A 20471-nucleotide genomic window follows, 5' to 3' on the forward strand; every position below is an offset into this window, starting at 1 on the left:
AATAAATCAAGTGTAAGAGAAAATACAATTAAATAATACTTAAAAAATAAAAAAAGAAATTGAAATGTTGCAGAAAATACCATTAGCTTTAATTGCATTACGCCTATCGGATTCTTAACTTTCAGTGGCACCATCAAAATACCAATGTGCTTGCTAAAAATGACATTTTTTTAATGTCTGTGTAGCTTCTAGGTCATTATAATTTGCAATGAGTGAGTCGAGGCAACTGGACTGTTGTGTGTTGCATTATTTTTTTTCGACTTTTGCGAAAACGTTAAAAAATGACTTTTTATGGGCAATTATGCTATAAGGCTAGCTAACAACATGAAAATTGTATCTGACCACATTGACTGTTTATATTAATCTCATTTGTGCATTGTGCACAGTTGTATTTGACATCTCCAATGCCAAAACGTGTTTTTTAAAAAAAATCTTAAATGTTGCCTTAAAAAACACGGACCACGAAAAGGATTGAGCTTTAACTTCTTGTTCTTTGTAAGTTGTCGCTTTAGGCATTTAAACAGTTTACTTGCATTAATATCTATCTAGTAAAAACAAATTAAAGGTTCGACTCTGGCCCAAAAAAGAAACTTGATTGTTTACTTACCTATCTAGTTAAAGGAGCAGATCTGACACATTCAATTTGGTCGATGCAGTCACGTATCGCATCAACGAGTACGCGACAAATCGCACAAGAGTATCTGAAAATTGGACTACATAACCCGTCGTGCACCAAGGTACGTTTACGTCTTTTTTACGACACTTCTAAACACTTTTCCACGCAACGTACTCTGTTTTGTCTCTACTTCGAAATACACTCATCTGTCAATTGCGGGCTTCAAACATGTTCAACAAAAAAACGAGGAGAATTTTTCGACAGAGAAAAGGGGACTCGAGCGATGAGGAGGAAATGACCGGAAACAGTGCAGATGGAGCCGGGTCAGTGAAGGCGGCAACGGTTGTGCCTAATAAGCCGTCCAGACTGGGTCACTGCCGTGGGATATCGTGCAGCTCAAAGCGTGAATCCGCTCCATCAAAGTTGGATGAAGGTGACGGAGAAGACGTGGAAACAGCCACAATGACGGCAGACGACGAAGAAAATGGAAAAGACAATTATGTCATCAAGAAGAAAACGAGCACCGTCCTCAGTTTCTCTGACGACAAAGAACGTAAATATGTCTAAATGTGGAGAACGCCACAGTCATTGGTCCTGTAGCCGAAGTTAGCAAGATTTGCAGCAGCGTTCAGTTATACTACAGTCTCGTCTGTGAATATTCGTAGTCACTGAATATTGTACCTCATGTTTCTGTTCAGCTCTGGAACCCGAGTTTAAGCTAAAGAGGACCGTTGATAAAGCCGTCTTTTTCCAAGTTAAGAAAAAGGAAGCTCCACCTGCCAGGAACAACCACAATGCTGGTAGGTAACTCTCCACTTCAAGCCTAGATAGACATGGTGCACATGTGGGATACTGAACCTGCACAAAACAAAAGACGACACTTAATATAACCCAAGGGCATTCAAGTGGCCTGCCTGCTGTTGCGTCGTATTATTTCCAGGAAGAAGAAAAATACCTTCTTGCTCAATGTGCTTGTCACTGGGACAGACACTTGTTTGCACAATTTGGCTCAACAGGGAAACTTGTGTCCTCATTCTTGGCCCAGCAGAGAAGAGGGATCTGCATGGTGGGATTTTGCAGGTTTTGCAAATAATCACAGACCTGTTATGTATGCTGGAATAATTCCACAACCTCGTTCACTTTGACCACGTGGGACAAAAAGTTGTTCAAAATCCTGCAGAACCCTGGCTTTTTGTTCTATTTGAAGTGTATTTTATTGTACTACCTGTTACTACAGTAAATGTCGCTGGTATTGATAGATGAAAAAAAATGTTTGAGGTAAATATTTTTCTGACCAGTTCCTGCTGCAAACATGATGATATGTCATTACATGCTAATGTCATGTTAGCAAGTAGTTGGGAATCAATGCTCTTAACATAGCCAAAATGTGGTGCCTGTATGGACTAATTATGACATTTCTTTCATTTTTCTCCAGAACCAGAAAGGAACCTCACATGTGCTTCTGTCAGGCAAGATGATGACACCCAAGCATCACCACAAAGTTCTCACCAAAGTGATGACATTGATGAGGAAGTGGTGAATGATGATGATGAAGATGAGGATGATGAGGAGGTTGATGCTAGTTCCTCTTCATCTAGCTCAAAATGCAGCTACTCTGCTGTCAAGCCAGGTAGGTGGTGGTTGTTGCATAGCTTACCTGTCATATGGTGCTACAATATTTGGAGTAAATGCTAACAGTGGCTATGCGTTTATTTTGTGTACAGTTGTGATCCCCAATGCGAGGATGATTGAAGCAGCCAAAAGGCAGCGGCGTAACAATAGAGCCCAGAAAGAGTTCATCCCCCTGGACAAAGATGGTCGAAGTTCCTTGGGTAGCACCCCAGAGCACTGCCTCAAGGAAGAAATGCAGGAGGAGGAAGATGAAGACAGGGTTAACGATGATGATGATGATGATGATCCAGATGATCATGACAGAAGAATAGAGTTTGCACCTCGATTAAAAAGCGTCAAGGAGAGGATTGCGGAGAAACTTGGTATGGAAGAAATAGGACTTGTGACATTTATAGAAACATGTAATCTAAGCAAACCACCCAAAATGTCTATGCGGCCCACTGGTTAAGAATCACTGCAATAGAGAATGTATGCAGTTCACATGGTTTTACAGGTCTGCGATGATTGTGCTTAAAGTGATGTGTTTTGTCAGGAGAAAGTGTTGGCTGCCTGTCAGGGAGTGACGAAGAAGAGCAGGAGCTTTGGGAAGAGACACAAATTGAGAAGGGAGTCAAGAGACGGCCTGGTGGACAGGTAAGATTACTTCTCCCTTTAGTAGGCTTAGCTACTCGAGCTGCTGTAGGCCACAACTCACACTCAGATGCTCACACACAGTCACAGGGGGCTTTTGGGGAGATGGAACAGTTTAATGGAATTTCAGTTCCATTCTCTATACTATTGGACATTGAAGTTGCCGTGACAGTTTTTCCTGCTTCGTTTTGCACTCAGAGCCCATCTGGCAGTGAGTCCAGCAGCTACAGCAGCAGTAGCTTCCAGCGCGATGAACATCAGAGACATAAGAAGAAATCAGCAGGGCTCAAGATCCCAAAGATGCTCCCCTCTGTCACTGTCTCAATGGTTAAGCGGAGGATAGCAGGAAAGTATGTTTGCGGTGAATGTCTCTCCCATGTATTCTTCCCACTTTGCCAAGGGGTTTAAGTGATCCAGGTGATCATGTTTGTCTGCAGACTAGACTCCCTGAAGGAGGTACACAGTGCGCGGCGGGCTCAGCTGTGTCGGATGGAGGGAGATGCAGAGAGTGCTAAAACCTCTGTGGAATCTCTGGAAGAAGGCTCATCAGAGAAACAACTGAAATTTTACAGAGATATGACCCTCTTTGCGCACAATTTGGTGGAGTGTCTGCAGGAGAAGGTAAGACACCATTGGATTTGCTTACCCAAGTCACATGATGGCTGTTGGATTTATAGATGCTAAGAACATGTATTTATAGGTCATATTTCAGTTGTTGTTTTTTTACTCAAGGCTCTCTTTGAGTACAGATTGTTGAAATCAACTCATTGGAGCTGGAGCTGCACACGCTACTTTCGAGCCAGATGGTGGCATTGTGCGCCCAGAGACAACAGAAGATCCAGGAGCATGCCCAGCACCTGCAGCAACTCAGCTGTGAGTAGGCTGCGTCATCAATCCATCCATGACCCACAATGAAACAATCACTTGACAAATTCACTTTTTGTGACCTTCTGTTTCATCTCAGCCAGTGACAATTCCACTAATGGAGCTGACACTGAGAGGTGAGTTGGCTTTAATTCTAATTTATATCTACAAATCACATGACTTATACAGTAGAATGTTTACAGACTTTTTGCCATAATAGTACGCACACGACCCACAGCATTCGATAAACCTGGATCATATCCACGGAAATTGAGCATAGGTGTTGAATTGTTTACACAGCTCTTGTATTGTTAAACGACGCTGCAAGTGTACCTAATAGAGTGACAATTTCATAAATGCCCCCTCGCCATTAATCACCAGGTGAGGCACTTTAGTCACGTGTACAATGAAAAGTAATTAAAAACAAAAGAGTTGTTCCCACTGATTCATGTTGAATACGTTTACTATGACTGATTCCACTGGGTCGCCATTGATGTCTTCACACTGCCCTGACCATCTGTGAAGCTTACGCTAAAGCTGGGATGCATGCACAGTAAAAACCATAATTTTACATTGTGTGATGTACTTCTCATATTGCAGAGTTGAAGGTACATGTCATAAACCTGCGGAAGACTGCGATATACCTGAAGATGCCCCGCTTTCAAGTGAGGAGGAAGAACATCTGGAGAAGGAAACGGGTAAGAAAAAAAAAATCTGGTTACTTTGTATCCACTTGAATTGTGGACACACCTTCATTTCGCTATCTGCTCTCACTCTAGCTGCCATCCTGCTGAAGTCCCAGGAGATCTTTTCTGACGTTCATGACGACTTTCATGACGTTAAAAGGATTTTGTCTCGCTTTGAGGAATGGAGAAGCTTCTACTCTGACTCTTACCACACTGCGTACATATCTCTCTGTTTGCCCAAGTTGCTGAACCCCATCATAAGGCAGCAGCTGCTTGGATGGAATCCTCTAAAGGTGCTGATACGCTCAAAACACATTATGACGTGCAGCTGATCTCGGGTGATTCAGGAGTGTGTGTGTGTTTGTTTGTCAGGATGCCAACGTGGACTTTGAAAAGCTCCCGTGGTTCACTGCAGTGGAGACCTTTTGTCACGGCTATGGTCACGAAGAGTTAGAAAATATTGATAGAGAGATGCTTTCTAATGTCATCGAAAGGACAGTCATACCCAAAATAACAGGTAACACACACACACACACACACACACACACACACACACGTTCTCATGTACAATTTTGGCCATTGTTGCATGTGGAGCAAACGCTGACCTATAAACTGCACTCTCTTCTGCGTTCAGCCTTTGTCGAGCTGGTTTGGGACCCCATGTCCCTCCGTCAGTCAGCTTGTCTCACCGAGCTGTGTCACAGGCTGAGGGAGGACTATTCAATCTTTGAAGGAGAACAGAGTAAGCCGGTCACGGTAAGCTTGTTTTGAAACCGACACACCACACACAAATTTGGGAATATGCAGCTTTCGGGTCAAACTCCAGGATCAACCTAAATTAAACTATAGCCTTTACAGATTAACTTAATTTGAACTTTTTTTTTTTTTTTTTTTACTGTTTTGAATGCACATATCCAAATTCCAATGTTCCAAATATGCAAAATTCCAATGCTGTTTTCTAACAATTCTGTCCAATTCTGTTTCTTTCTGTGACTCTTCCAGTCTCTTTGTTTTAAAGTTCTGATGACTGTGTGTCTACATTTATTGGCCTCTTCCCTCTGTGGCAAATTACTTTAGATCAATTGTTTGGTGTCATGTTGGTCTTGTGATGTAAAAATATGAACAGAATGATAAAAAGGACTGTTTTTATTGCAATTGCAGTGGATTCAGGAGAGTTGTTCATCCATTCATGGATCTATAATACCTGTCGTGAATTGATCCATTCTAACAGTTGGACATGTGCATTCAAAAGTTTGTTAATCCTGAAATTGCACCTAAAAGCTTTGTTAAATGTCCTTAACATTTTGTGAGTTGTATATTTCGTAGTAGCTCATTCCTCTGGGACCGCACTGTTTCTGTGAATTCATGTCCACAGACGCTTACCAAGGCAGTGATTGGCCGACTAAAGAACTGTGTAGATGAAGACGTCTTCATCCCACTGTACCCCAAAAAGTTAGTTTCTTTCCTTTACTTTTTATCTCCCCATGCTTTGATTGAAACATGTTATTAAAATAACTTTTCACTGTTACTTTATTAGACTCCTAGAGGACAGGTTGTCTCCTCAGAGTCAATTTAGGAACCAACAGTTCTGGATGGCCATTAAGGTATGTCAGGTGACTATTACCTATCACTGGTGCCTGACACCAGTGAATATTTTTCCATTATTTCTCATGGACATGTTAATTAATGTTTTTTTTTCTTTTTAATGCTCCTACTAGCTTTTAGGAAACATGGGAAAATGGGATCCACTGCTGCCCGATTCTGCACTGCAGGAGTTGATGTTGGACAAACTGCTGTGCCGATATTTGATGATCTCCCTTGGCAGCCAGACATTTTCCAACAATGACATTCGTGCATGCAAAAGGGTAAGTGTGTGTGTGTCTCTCTGTGTGTGTATGTAAAACTACGGTTCCTTTCTAAATGGCGGAGTTGGAAGAGCTCCTGTTCTCTACATTTTCTGGTGTAAGCTTGTATTATCCTGTCTCTGTGAAGATCGCAGACAGCCTGCCAACCAGTTGGTTCAGAGGAAAGAATGAATGTTTGCCTCAGCTCCAGTCTTTCAAAAATCACCTTGTACAGAAGGCTCATAATATTTGTAAACATCAACCCCCTGAAGCTCCAGACACAAGGTATTGGAAGTTTAACAACGCTTATTAGTCTTATTGGAAGTTTAACAACGCTTATTAGTCTGGATGTATTTATGTAATTCGTACTTGTTCCCTGTCTTCAGGCTTACAGTGGTTGAAGTGCTGCAAATTCTGAGTAGAATACGATGCCACGACGCCATCATGAGCATAGCTGAAAAATACCACTATGAGGATGTTATTTACTCTCATCAGCTGCTCAATCAAGAGACAGAATGAACACTCATAAACAGATGGCAGGTTTCCTATTGAATCTGCTGCCATTCTACAAAAAAGTGGTCCAAAAAAATTGAGGCTCATCACCACCAAGAGGAATAGTTTGATTTTTTTTTTTTTTGTAAGCAATTCAGAGTTTCTATTCGGGAAAGAACTGTATTTTTATAAATAAATATGGATTTTATTTTCAATGAAGTTTTTCTCTTGATTTCCCACTTGTAACAGAAGGTGGCTCTATGCTGCCGCTATGATGCACAAACAACTTTGAAAACAGCCACTCTGTCAAATTAAATACAAATTTGAACAGGACAAGCATTAGTGGCAAACTGTCTACCGGTACTTCAGAAGAACAGATATTTGTGTAGAAAAAGACGGGTAAACGTAGAAGCATTCAACTGCTTTCCGTAAAACAGTACAGACTGAATTGCATACAAACACAAAAGTTAAATATATTTTGTCATATACAGTATCATTTGGATAACTTGGCATAGTGGGAAAAAAGTATGAAAATTGTTTCCTTTTATGTACCATAGTACTGAACTGCAAAAAAAAACCAAACGTGAGTTTGCGCTAATTCAGACTTTTGTGCCATCACCAAGTGTTCCCATAGTTTTGCTAACACTGTCAACACAAAAAATGCCAAATTAGCTTTGGATAAAAAAAAAAAAATATATATATATATATATATATATATCTCTAAAAATAACTGAAAATATGTGTATATTTCAAATCATTTATTACATTTCTGTCTTATTCATTTTAGTCTTATTCAAGGTGACCATTCAATAAAAACTACATTTGTAAAATGTATTTGTTACAGCTGCAGCTGTTGTGAAAGCGCTGTATAAATCAGGAGGTGTTGTGTGTGTTTTCCAATACATTGCATTAATTGGAGTCAAAATATAACAACGTACTGGTGGAATGCTTCCGAGAAGAGTTATCAGCGTTATGAAAGCCACAAGACATCTGTTTGAGGAGCCGGCTTTATTTAGCACACAGCAAAATGCATCACACACACACACTAAACCTGCTATCCGCACACTTCACTCACATGTGGATACCAACAACTCTGGAGTAAGATCAACACGCTCTTTGACATCACTCCAGACCACAAAAGCAACATAAGTTTCATAGGAATATTTCAGTTTGTGCACTAATTAACACTCATTCTTATGAGCACATATTTGGACAAGATAACTATGGTGATTATCTACCAAAACAAGTGTAAGTGCCTTTAACAAAAGTTTGCATATAGACACACACGCGAGGCCGCTCTTCTCTACAGCACACAAACTGCTTTCCCAGTGCTTACAAAGCTGTCATGTTCAAATAAAAGTAATATAGATTGTATGAGAAGAAAATCCTGGATTGTATCTAAAGATCATGCCAGTACTTAATCATGCTAAGTGCCGATCTTTGCGATTGGTGAGTTGTTAATGTTGCATTCTGCAGAAAAATAAGTGCAAAAAAAAAAAAAAAAAAGTTACAAGAGCGTTGTTGGAACGTAATTTGTCAATGTTGACGGAGCTTTCCTGAATTGGAAACATTCGAGCTGTTATTCTGCAACGCTTCAAGTAAAACCTGGAGCCCATCGTCGTATAAGGAACCTTATTAGATGACGGAGAACTGGATGCCATGCTTGTCGAGACGCTTGATCAGGGTGGTTTTTGCAAAGGCAGCTCCTGGTGTATATACTCCTCCACTGGTAAGATGGGGAAAAAAGGGCTTTTTATACCAAACTCCCAGGGTATAAATGTGAAATAACTGTGCTCATATTGGTTCAATACCGTCAACACCTATGGACAATTATATCGGGGGAGAATAGAGTTCAAAACTTGTCAGTCTGCATTTTTTCTGGTTGATGACTCACCTCTTGGGCAAGGCTTTTGATTCGTTGAGGATTGTCAGAGCTGCCTGCACTAAAGCAATGGGTGTGGCCACATAGCCACATTCTAAAAAGGGAGAAACTATGTTAATCAATGTGTCTAAAAGGTTGGGAGCTTCATGATTTTTTTTAAAAACCTGCCTTTCATGTAGATTTCAAACAAGTGGTATCGCTTACCCGGTCCTTGAACCAGGGTGCAAATCTTGCCATTGGGTTTCCCCTGGGTGGGATCCAGACCCTCTGTGTAACCGACTCCATAGAAAGCAAACCGAAATGAGGACGATTCCATCTGAAATGCAGACACAGTAGATCTCTTATTGAGTGTAATGATTCTCAAAGTGTGTTACATGGGCTCCCTCTAATGGTAGAATCACTGTCTTAAGTACGGTTTAGCTCTACAGGAATCTTCAGCTCTGTTCTTTCAGCCTAGATGTTCACCTGCTTCCGAGTTGGTCCAGCCTTGGTGAAGAGTCCAAAAGAGAAGAACTCTGGGTGCTGGGAAGCAACAGAAACATTAGGCATACAAATACAAACACATACTGTATACAGCATTCCGTATGAAATTTCCATCTTTGTCACTTTACCTTGACAAGCAAGTTTCGTCCAAAAGTGAACTTGACCAAGAACCAGAACATCATGCCGGCAAACATCAATTTGATGATGTTACCAATACCACCAATGCCTGCATAGGCTCCATACTGCACCTGGAGCAGAGAAAAGCACAGTTTGTAGTGAATTCATGTTGGCAATGTGTTGTTGGACCAATAAAACACTAACCGGAGTGTCTTGATTTTCCTCCACCAGGAACCGCTGTGTTCTCTTGACAACTGACGGATCAGAACCCATGAAGGGCACTGTGTACTGCTGGATCTCATTACTGTAGAACAGCGTACCCCTACAAAAGACACCATTCGGTTCAGTTTTAACTCTCCGACACATTTGAATTTATTAAAACACTTTTTACCAACTAACTCAAAGCATAAACATACAACACATGTAAGTAATTCAGTACGGTGTTCAACTGCGATTTCAAGATTTTTCGGGGGAACCTGTCCTGAGTCTTTTGCTGAAAAAACAAACAAACCAAAAAATAAATCACCTGGCCAAAGCCCTGTTCGAATGTAAAATTATTGCTTTGGGTCCATCATGTGCCTTTAAAATGTGGGGCCTGATGGAGTGTCATGTGATGTCGGCGATACGGGAGGTTGGCCATCTCAAGCTATGGCGAGTCTGCATGCGAGTGTCTGGGCGTGAGCTGTGATTAACAGCAGCTCCAGCATGAGTGCGCCCATTGTGTTCATGTGCTTTGCTGTTCTCCCAGCATTCAATAAATGGCAAACATGACTCTCCTTTCCTACATGTGATGACATCACATTTCCACAGTATTTAAAAAAAAAAAAAAATCAGTGCTATAGCAGTCACATGGTGGGTAAACTACGATAAGGTTTGTAAAGCTTCAAAAGCTGAGCTGTATAAGATACAATACCTGCGTTTCAGCTTGGGGCCAACAGAAGGCAACGGTTTGTAGTTAAACCTCTGGCGAAGACTCTGAAGATTTTGGCTGTCTGCAAAGCCGTAGATGGCTGACTGCCACGTGCCATCGTGGATGCATCCTCCCTGTCGGGAGAGGACGAAACACATGCAGTACAGTCACATGGAGCTTCCTCAATGTCTGCAATGTTTTCACTTACATCCGGGCCAGCATCGACAGTCAGGAAGCTCTCCAATGCAGTGAGAGTACCTGAAGACGACGTGACAAATATTGGTAATTTGGGAGAAAAAAAAATAATTAACAGCTAACGAGTTCACCAGTTGGTTCCAATCATTCAAGAATGTCCCTGTACCCTTGAACTGCTCCTTGGTGTACAGGACCCCCATGTCAGCAGGTATGGAGTCAAATCCGCAGCTTCCGATGATGTACACGCCCTTTTCAGCTGCCAGATTATGGTAGTTCAGTTGCATGCCCTCCAGAAACTGCACACAAACACGTGGAATAGAGCACTTCGTGAGAATAAAGTCGGCCATATCCTGTGTGTATTTAAAAAAAAAAAAAAAAAAACATTCACCAAATAACAGCTGCCATATTCTTGCTTGAATGTCAAAAAGATAAGGTTTAGATTAAGAATTTTGTATTTATATAATTACATGACCCTCATACGTTAATCAACACTGACTTAATGTATACCGGTCGATGTGAATAATACAGTATGACAACTCTTAGTAGTTACTGCATCTTGTTTTAATGCTCATTTTTCACATTTAAATACATTTTGTGAATCTAGAAAAGGCGTTTAGCAAAACAAACTGACAAAAATTCTGATTGCAAAATCAAAAATCATGAATAAAATGAAAATAATGCTGCTTCAATGTAACATTGTAGGACAGCAAGTTTCTTTACAAGCTCAGATATTATGAAGAGAACTTGCATTCCTTTGCAGAATTGCGGAAAATGATTAACTTATTGAGAACATAGTCTTGATGCAGCAGACAAAACTGTGCATAGTGTGATCCATTTTGTTCGGTAATATCTCACGCTCAACACCTACCTGAGGTTCCCCAGAGATGTCAAGGTGATGAGCTCCATTCTCCACACAGGCTTTAACCACTGGCTCACCAAAGAACCTGTACTGTTAGAACAAAGACAAATCAATGCGGAAAATATTACAGCCATGCCTCATTCAAATATAAAATTGAACGTAGACCTACACTACTCAAAAACGTGAAATTTCAAAATGAACCTCAAATACACTTTTACGTGGTATATTAGATGTTAAGTCCCACTGTAGTTATAGCTACGCTGATCAGGTAAACAGTTGTGGGTAATCATAGAGGCAGACTTCTGTTTGAAAAAAATAAAAGAACCTGAATAAGTTACCAGATGCAAAGCAGCATTGCTGGACACAACGCGTTTTTGTGTGCTGTCAGACTGTGGCCTTCATTGTATAAATGAATACTGCAGTGTGCGAGACAGCCAGAGGAAGGGAGAGCAACAGTCACAGGGGAAAAATTATGTAAATGTTGGCTCCAAATGTACGTGTCACCAGACTATGCAAGCTCTCTCTTCATTTAAAGAAAGAGGCGTTCTACTTACAGGCCCCACACAGTTGAGAACAATGACAGCCTGCTTGCACATAGCTGCCAGAGAGTCAGGTTCCTCTACATCTGCAACAATGATGTCCACTTCGGTCCTCAGCTCGGGCTTTCCTGCAATGCGAGAGGAGCTTCAGTGGAATCCAACAGAAAAAGAAAACAGTACATCACTTGTTCGCAAACCTCTGAGTAACAGGGATGCTGGCATGATTTTCTCCAATTCACCACCATTTTAAAAGAAGGGAAGATTCATTTGAGGAAACCAAAATTTCTCTTGACACAGGTGCTTCTCAGTTAATCAGAATGTCATGGAAAAACGAATTGATTTCAGTTCAATTCAAAAGGTGCACATGTAGATTATATACTTTATCAACAAATTCACTACGCACAGTGAAATATTTCATCATTAAAAAAAAAACCTGTACTGAATTTATAGAGTACAGTACTTTAAAAAAAAAAACACCAAAGTGTTGTACAAGGAACAAAAATTATTCATTCAATATTGACAATTAAAACAATAATGGAAAAACAGTTTAAAAAAAACGTAAAACAAAACCAAGTTTCATTCTGAGTCAAAAGCCAAAGAATAAAAAAAGTGTTGTTTCTAGAGTTGGAAGTTAAGTGCTCCTTCTATGAGCACCAGTTAGGTGGTGAGCAGCAGCATTTTGGACCAACTGGAGATGCATGAGGGAAGATTATCTGACTCCAAAATAAAGTGAATGACAGTAATCCAGTCGAGATCTGATGAAGGAATGGATAGCTGTTTCAAAGTGTTCTTGAAAAATGAAGACTTTACCATACCCAACTGCCGAAGATGACAGAAGATGGATTTATCAACAATTTGCCTTTCCAATTTAAAATCACTGTCCAGTTAAAAACCCAAGTTTGAGACTTTTCACTTTAGATAAGGCGCCAGGGGGCTTGAGTCAGCAGGATGGAATGCACAAGGGTGACTGGGGCGAAACTCCATCACTTCTGTTTGCTTTTCATTGAAATTCAAGAAATTCCGTACCATCTAGAATAGACCTTGATTTCCTCCAAAAAATACAAAAGTGATCTCAATGAGAATGTGTCTTTTTGGCTCAGTGGGACACAGATTTGACAATAGTCTAATGTAAAACAGAAACAATGTTCAATGTGCATGTAGCCTTCTTTCTCGAATGTACCAACAATTTATTACCGCTCCAAAAATATGGGAAAATGGGATCCACTACTGCCAGATTCTGCGCTGAAGGAGCTGATGTTGGACAAACTGCTGTGCCGATATGTTCACCCTTGTTACTGTCCAACAATGACATTTGTGCATGCAAAAGGGTAAGTGTGTGTGTGTGTGTGTGTGTGTGTGTGTGTTCGTTCCACAGTGGGCTTGAACAGTGAGCTGGTATGTTCCATCAGCTGTTGTACACTCCCAAAAGACAAAGACAAAAGTGGGTGGGCAGGGGATCAAAGAGATGATCAAACCATACCCATCTAATCCTCCAGTGACTGCCATGAACACAGAAATGTTCCCAGGTTTTAATCTAGTGATGGGCTTTACTTTCCATGTTTAGAATGTTGCATGGAAACCACTTTAGACCTGGAAAATTATTGACATACTTGGTTCACGTTTTGCAGCACGTTCCAAATGATGCAAGTAATCCCGGCGCAGTGAATGTTCCAAAAATAATTGTTTGCATATGCGTTGCTAAATTTGTGGTCAATATTTCAATAGTTCAGCGGCTAGGGTCCAAGTTACCACTTCAGTTATCAGTAGACTTGGATGAACGTGAAATCAGGTAAGTCTTAGAATGCCAATTTAGTGTGTCATTCAAGGCTGTATTTGGTACAGCAAAAAGTCAATACTCTGCAGCTACATGTCAATAAAACAAAACAGGAATACGTTCAGAAAGCCACTAAAGTAACCCCGATACAAACCGAGGACAGAGGCCGCCTGCTCCAAAACTTGTTCCAACTTCTGCCTGCTCCTTCCAGCCACGGCCCAATTGAGGTTCCCTCGCGGACCCTCGGACGCCGTCCGGGCCACCTCCTCCACCACAAACTGTCCCGTGAATCCGGAGGCTCCGAAGATCACCAAATGGTAAGGTCTGCTGGATGATGTGAGAACATTCGCCATGATGACAGCGGTAAGTCGCAGAGGAGGAAGGCGACACCTGACTGCACTTATCTACCCGGAAGAAGAGTGAGAAACTGGTGTGCGTCTGTGCGATCCTGCAATATTTACAGTCGATCCGATACCAAATAAACGTACAGTAAAGAGTATCGTGATAGCGATACCAATATTGGTCTTAACAGAGCCTGCAGAGATTTCTGACGAGGCTTTAGCCCCCGCTATCCCCGTTGTAGCGGCATCCTTAACAGTGACACACAGACGCAGACAGAATAACTGTAGCAGAGCATATAGGAGACAAAAAAAAAAGAAACTCCAATATTGCAGTAGAATTGAGCTAATTATCTGTCATCATCAATATCGATTCCAGTATCGTTATCGATTACGCTCGATCCGCCCACCACTCGGGCGGAGTGGAGCAACTGCAGGCTGAGTCCGGAAAGCTCCTCCTTTTTAATCGTCAAATCCACTTTCCACCAATCCAGACAGAAGGCGACGAAAAAAATTCACGAATCTCTAAATATTCCGAGTATCATATGTGACCTATATCATGAACATGCGACGGCGGATGTAGACAAGCTAAGCGTTTCGACATGACCGCAGCCGCTAACCCACTGAGCCACATTAAACATGGCGGCGACGTTTACGCGCATATCTTTGCAAAAAGGCGTGCACAACAAAATCTAAAATGCATTGGAGGTAGCCTAACTAACTGGAAAAGCAATAGATACACAATTTGAAATAATTTTACAATTGTTGTTGATAGTTCACCCCCCCCCCATCACATCACATTACTGACACTTCTATAGAGGCGCAGTACTAATTAGACACAACGAGTCATGTGTGGTAGAAGTTTGCAACGGTATAAAAGTTAACGGCGTTGTCTTTAAAATGATGTGGATTTTCCCCCAGTCTTCCGTCGAAGTGCCCGCAACAATATGGCTGCATCAATGACGTCGTATTATGCGACTGCAACACCACGAGCTATTTCGCTCACAACAAATGTGGGGTCAGAATGCATAGAGCTCAATGTCACGGAGTTTACGAGCAAACGGGTGACAGTGAAACCAATTTGAAACGTGGCCTTCGCTACAGTTGAACATACTAGAGGAGTTCTACGTTGAGGTATGTTTTACTCTGTGTGGACAGCCAATTTGTTGGTTGGTTAGCGATAGAAGCTTACAGTTAGCAAATGTGCTAACGTTGTCAGCCTCCTCTCTGAGCCCAATTTTTTTGTGTGCTAACTATTGTATTCCGCTTTATAAAAGTGGTTTAAGATTTTAGAAGCAAAAAGCTGAATAAGTAATTAGTAGATAAGATGTGACGTCAATGGTTGCTTTTCCACGTGCTCGCAGGGCCAATGCAGTAAATGTACTGCAATTTAAGAGGCGAGAAACACATCCATCCATATAAATTATGTATTTTATTCTCTCAACTCCCTTTAGGCAAAGACCTATCCAGGTCTTTTGAATTCCCTTTCAGCGTCCGATGGCTGTCTGTAGGTCCAACATGTCCACTCACATCTGTAGGCTGTTGGAGCTGGCCTCTCGCGCCTCTTGCTGTCTGGACATCACAAGTCAGTCTTGTTTACGGAGGACACTGCTGGTGGCTCCTAGAGTGCCCTGGGTCCCGATGTTTCACAGAAGAACCTACAGCCTTGATTCTCTGTCCCCTGGGCCTGGTCGGCCAACGCTTGGTGCAAACTCCCAGCAGCCTCATGCAGAAAGAGTATCTCCCTCTTCAGCACTCACACACAGGAACCTGTCTGCTGTGGCAATGAAGGTAGACAGTTATCTGTTCCCAAACTTAGATTTTTTTTCTTCAGTGTTCTTTATGTAGGTCTGGCCTGGCCCTTTAGGGTCAGTATTGAAATGTTTTTCAGATTTTACTCTGAGCACTTTCTTTTTAAACTCCACTGTGTGGTCTTCATCTTTACAGATGCCATGTCTGCCAAATGGTAAAGATTACTATTAAATGTGGTAGTCATGGTCATAGTAAAGGTAATTAGTTCCATTTAGTGGCTCAGTGTTTTTATAAATTCTGGTGGTTGAAAAAAGGAGACAAAGTTGCTGGCTTTAAAATGTTGGGACCCAGCCCTGTTCAAAACACTTAGATTGTATTTAGATTATTTATTCTCGGTGTTGTGTTCACATGCAAAAGTGAATTAAACAGCCTTTTTTTCATCTTTCTCAGGGTCAATTTCGTCCTCTGTGCTTTTATGATTTCCTGGATCTTGGCGAAGTCGAGGACAATGTACGTCAAGCTCGCACCTGTAAAAAGTCCAGACACTTCATCGTGGACCCAGAGTTGGCTAAGCTGGTTGTACAGCATCTGGGACCTGACCTACAGAGCGCCAAGACTGTTGTCTTGGAATGTAACCCAGGTATGTGCTTTGTCAGTAAAATTAATAATGCTTCGAATACCTCTGCAAGTTTATCTTTAGCACATATACATATATTTTTTTTGTGGAATGGAAATATTAGATCCATGCGTTTATTTGTCGGACATAGGTCCTGGGGTGTTGACTAAGACCCTGCTCAATGCTGGAGCTCAACGAGTTGTGGCTCTTGAGACAGAGAAACCTTTCTTGAAGGAGTTGCAGGTAAGAAACATCCACAAACAGCCTCCTTGATTTACCTTTCTTGTTTGAAGAACGAATGCACTGTGGATGTACAGTGCAACCTCCAAAGTTGAACACAATGTGTTACATGATGCCGGTTGACTTCCAAATTTTTCTTGTTTTAAAACCTTTAGTAGCCGTGAAAGCAAAATTCTAGCTAACATTTTATTATTCTTAGCTGTCACGATAACCACTGTAAAATGAAACGTTAAATTACCCGCACCCCCTTCCCTAACTCAACTCTGAACCACTCTTTTGGTGTTCAACATTGGAGGTTCCACTTAAGAACATTTGATGATGCACTGCTGAGGAAGGCAGTCTTCACAAGCAAGTGAATTGAGTGATGTTCCATTAATTTAGGCATTGGAAAGCCTTCTTGATGGTCAGCTGCAAGTGGTTCATTGTGACTTCTTCAAATTGGACCCTGTCTGGGAGGGAAGCAACAAGCCACCCCTTATGTTCACTGACAAACTATTCACTGACTTGGGAATAACAGAAACCAACTGGTTGGATGGTGAAACAAACAGTTCCACAATTCTGAAACCTTTGTTGTATTCCTCATGTTATATTTTGTATTAATATTTATTTGTATCTCTTTAGAGTTCCCAGTGAAAGTTGTGGCCATCCTGAAACAGAGTAATGAGCGTCCCACCCTGCTGAGATTAGCCTATGCTCTGTTTGAACGGCTGTCCATTTACAGATATGGAAGAATAGAGCTCAACTTCTTTATGAGTGAGCGTGAGTACATGGTAAGAGGACTACACTATACTTCAGTACTGGAATAAGTATCTACTAAGGATGCATCCATACCACTCATACCCCCAAGACTGAGCACAAGATTTACATTTGTGTACTTGTTACAGAGTACTGATACGACAACATACAACACTAATAGAATAAATCCCACATGACAAAACAAAACAACTCATTACAACTGTGTCATGATTAATATAGTGTGTGTTAACGAAAACATTCAATCAAAATGTTATTACCCCTAGTAATAACATTTTTACCTCACAGCGGCCCAGTGGTCCAGTGGTTAGCGCATCGACCTCACAGTTCAGAGGTCGTGGGTTTGCATGTTCTCCCCAGGCCTGCGTGGGTTTCCTCCAGGTACTCCGGTTTCCTCCCACATTCCAAAAAACATGCATGGCAGGCTTATTGAACACTCTAAATTGAGTTCAGGGTGTCCCCTGCCTACTGCCCGAAGACAGCTGGGATAGGCTCCAGCACCCCCCGTGACCCTTGTGAGGATAAAGTGGATCAGAAAATAGATGGATAGATGGACTTTCATTCACAAAAGCTGGTGTTCAGCCACCGCAAATCGTCAGCCAAGGAGTTTGTCATCTATGTCGTAGTGTCCCCTAAAAGTGGGGTTATCCGTCCGTGTCCTATAAGTATCTGTACAGAAACAGGGATGACATGGCGCATATCTCAAAGGTATGTCAGCCTAAATGATGTCGAATTTTTATGAGTACACCCGATGCCCGATACTGGTATCTTTGCATCCCTAGTATCTACTGCATGTAACCAGCTGGCAATATACAAACCATTGACTTGAACTGTATGTGTATGCTTTCTCTGTCAGACCATGGTGGCAGCTCCTGGTCAGATGAGGCACTACAGAGCCCTCAGTGTCTTGTGGCAAATGGCCTGTCATATTGAACTCCTTCACAAGGTATACAATGTGTCAAAAGATGAACTTCTGTTTGCATGTTCAATCACTGAGCACAATGTAAAGTACGACTGTCCCAATTTGAGATCATCATCAAAAAGAATATTTTTTTGACAATCTCTCATTTGGTGATGATATAGTGGATTTCTTCACCTCAGCAAGTTGCACGAACAACAATGAGCATCGTTGAATACATCTTCAGCTCTTTTGTATTGGTTCGCTTTCATTTTGCTGGAGTATGTTATTTTTGCGTAGAGTGGATTTATATACTGTAATATTGTTAACATTAAAATTAATTATTCATCCCATCATAACATATCCTGGAAAAAAACATGTTGACACAGAATATAGTTACTTGGTTAGACAACAGTTTTTTTTTGTTTTTATTTGTTTAAAATGTGCTTACAGAAGGTGCCTTACAAAATAAGTTCCACAAAAGAATGACCGACTGGAATTTGTTTCTGTACATTAACAAATTCTCAAGTCTGTTCATTTGTGTTTACAGGAGCCCTGGGAGTCGTTTGTGGGATCCAAAAAGAGTGCACATTCATCCAAAGGCGTTGTACTGACTTACTCAATTAATATATTAACCTGACTGGCATAGGTGTTTTTCATACAGTTAACCTTTCTTTCACTTCTCAGCTTCCAAACGATCACATGTGCCTGGTTCGTCTGCGTCCACGGGCCGACCTGTTCTCTGCCGGCCTCACGCCCGCAAATGCCTCCACCCTTTTGGTGATGGTCAAACAATGTTTGGCAAAGAGGAAGGAGAAACTTATTAAAAAGCTTAAGTAAGCAATCACACTCTTACACCATTCAAATGTGACCGAATTTTAAATATCATCTTGATTAATCTTGTGAGGGAAATGAAAGCACGGATATGCAAATATGTCAAAATTTTAAAAGTAGTTTTTGTCAGTATTGTTGAATGGGTGTTTTCTGGCTGTAAATGATAAAAGAAGGTGGCAAATGAAGAGTTTAATGACAAATATTCCCTTTCTACAATTTTTCTTTTTTTTTTTTTTTTTCTTTTTCTAAGTCTCTGGTCACCTGACAGCGGGAGTAAATTGTTGGCCGAGATGGGACTTCCTGAAGATATCATGACAGGTCAAGTTTTTCCGAGGCAATATCTTCAGCTGTTCCAATTGATTGAGAAGAGCCAGGATTTTGCTCAGAGCTGGCTTTATGAAGAGATCATGGAGAACACTGGGAAAGAGAGATCGGGCTGAAGTGTGTATATACCTGACAAAATGATTATGTTCATCGATGAAACTTGTGTATAATTTATTAGCAGTGAAATATAAACAACGATTGTAATATAAACCAGGGACACGGTCAATTGAAACGATATACAAATGGCCTTGAAGGTGCATACAATTGCTCATCAAAGGTAAACAGTGGATTAATGGACCACAACTGTATTTTATAATGTGGCAAAATACAGTTCTTGTGTGTTGACTTTCAGTGTTGAAAACCTTGAGGTTGGCTCTTAAAACATGTATGATGTCAGTTCAACTTGAGGACTGATGCATAACTACTGTACCGATTTTGATCATTGTAATTACTTCTAGAAACCTCTCAGGAGCTATGTACGTTACACATTTTAAAAAAATCTTAAAGAGTAGCAGCCAGTGCAAATTTTTCAATCTATTATGTTTTGTATGCTTTATATTTTTAGGTAAACACTTCACTTTTCTAATATGGCACAATGTGTTTGCTTGTGTGTCATATTTACAATGTACATCAATTCGGTGTACAGGACTGTAATTTGGTTTGGAAGGATCATTGTCCTTGCAAACATATTTCTATGAGAATTGTTTTCGTCACACAAATTTTTGCAATACAGTATACCACTTTTTTCTGTTTTGGGAAATAGGTCCATGTCCACTCATTCGGCGTTTGACATGAAAGTAATACATTTGGATGAATTAAAAATGTTGAACCGTTTAAACTTTGAAAGGCTGTCAAAGTTCTGGTTGTTCTACAGCAGGGGTGGACATGGTATGGTCCTGAATGTTATTTAATCTGACCCTGCGAGCATTTACATTATCAAGAGTCATATATTTTTTGCATTCATGTAGCCATTTCCCCCGTGATATTGATTGGTTCGGTGTCTGTAAAATAATCTTACAAAATTACAAAAGCAAATCCAACAGACAAATCGAGAAATGATTACAAAATGTGTAATTTTGCTGTTCTGACATAGAGTTTTACACATTTACACACACATTTTAGCTTTTTTTTAAACCTCATCTACAACTTAGTTGGTTGTGAGGTTAGAAAAGTTAACTTTTATTTTTTAATAA

At 40.8% G+C, this 20471-nt stretch overlaps 3 protein-coding genes across 7 annotated transcripts; 2 read left to right on the forward strand and 1 right to left on the reverse strand.

The window, feature by feature from the left end:
• The first annotated feature begins 97 nt into the window (after positions 1 to 97).
• gcfc2 (GC-rich sequence DNA-binding factor 2) lies at positions 98 to 7362 on the forward strand. 4 transcript variants are annotated; one of them, XM_019891173.1, is made up of 18 exons: positions 103 to 1169; positions 1315 to 1416; positions 2052 to 2246; positions 2341 to 2610; positions 2781 to 2881; positions 3077 to 3228; positions 3316 to 3499; positions 3628 to 3751; positions 3843 to 3879; positions 4343 to 4440; positions 4522 to 4721; positions 4801 to 4945; positions 5063 to 5184; positions 5804 to 5880; positions 5966 to 6032; positions 6147 to 6293; positions 6421 to 6566; positions 6598 to 6678. In XM_019891173.1, the coding sequence occupies exons 1-18, from the start codon at positions 845 to 847 to the stop codon at positions 6632 to 6634; spliced, it is 2529 nt and encodes an 842-aa protein (XP_019746732.1). In that variant the 5' UTR covers positions 103 to 844; the 3' UTR covers positions 6635 to 6678. The 4 variants fall into 4 exon arrangements, with proteins under 4 accessions (XP_019746740.1, XP_019746732.1, XP_019746723.1 ...); XM_019891164.1 differs by having other exon boundaries at positions 107 to 1169; positions 2784 to 2881; positions 6421 to 6557; positions 6659 to 7362; XM_019891157.1 differs by having other exon boundaries at positions 108 to 1169; positions 6421 to 6557; positions 6659 to 7362.
• A 391-nt stretch (positions 7363 to 7753) lies between these two features.
• Positions 7754 to 13991, reverse strand: LOC109528511 (saccharopine dehydrogenase-like oxidoreductase). Its single transcript, XM_019891214.1, has 12 exons — positions 13678 to 13991; positions 11765 to 11877; positions 11220 to 11300; positions 10518 to 10647; positions 10365 to 10414; positions 10160 to 10290; positions 9451 to 9568; positions 9258 to 9377; positions 9112 to 9168; positions 8851 to 8962; positions 8659 to 8740; positions 7754 to 8490 (listed from the first exon to the last, which is right to left on the reverse strand). The coding sequence occupies exons 1-12, from the start codon at positions 13874 to 13876 to the stop codon at positions 8400 to 8402; spliced, it is 1284 nt and encodes a 427-aa protein (XP_019746773.1). The 5' UTR covers positions 13877 to 13991; the 3' UTR covers positions 7754 to 8399.
• Positions 13992 to 14778: 787 nt separating this feature from the next.
• tfb2m (transcription factor B2, mitochondrial) lies at positions 14779 to 20116 on the forward strand. 2 transcript variants are annotated; one of them, XM_019891201.1, is made up of 10 exons: positions 14779 to 14995; positions 15316 to 15652; positions 16064 to 16253; positions 16381 to 16472; positions 16851 to 17004; positions 17091 to 17239; positions 18079 to 18168; positions 18671 to 18722; positions 18808 to 18956; positions 19205 to 19319. In XM_019891201.1, the coding sequence occupies exons 2-9, from the start codon at positions 15359 to 15361 to the stop codon at positions 18945 to 18947; spliced, it is 1161 nt and encodes a 386-aa protein (XP_019746760.1). In that variant the 5' UTR covers positions 14779 to 14995; positions 15316 to 15358; the 3' UTR covers positions 18948 to 18956; positions 19205 to 19319. The 2 variants fall into 2 exon arrangements, with proteins under 2 accessions (XP_019746760.1, XP_019746751.1); XM_019891192.1 differs by having other exon boundaries at positions 14786 to 14995; positions 18671 to 18727; positions 19205 to 20116.
• Positions 20117 to 20471: the final 355 nt, after the last annotated feature.

The sequence above is a fragment of the Hippocampus comes genome, unplaced genomic scaffold, assembly GCF_001891065.2.
Source record: "Hippocampus comes isolate QL1 unplaced genomic scaffold, H_comes_QL1_v1.1 scaffold275, whole genome shotgun sequence".
Taxonomy (NCBI): domain Eukaryota; kingdom Metazoa; phylum Chordata; class Actinopteri; order Syngnathiformes; family Syngnathidae; genus Hippocampus; species Hippocampus comes.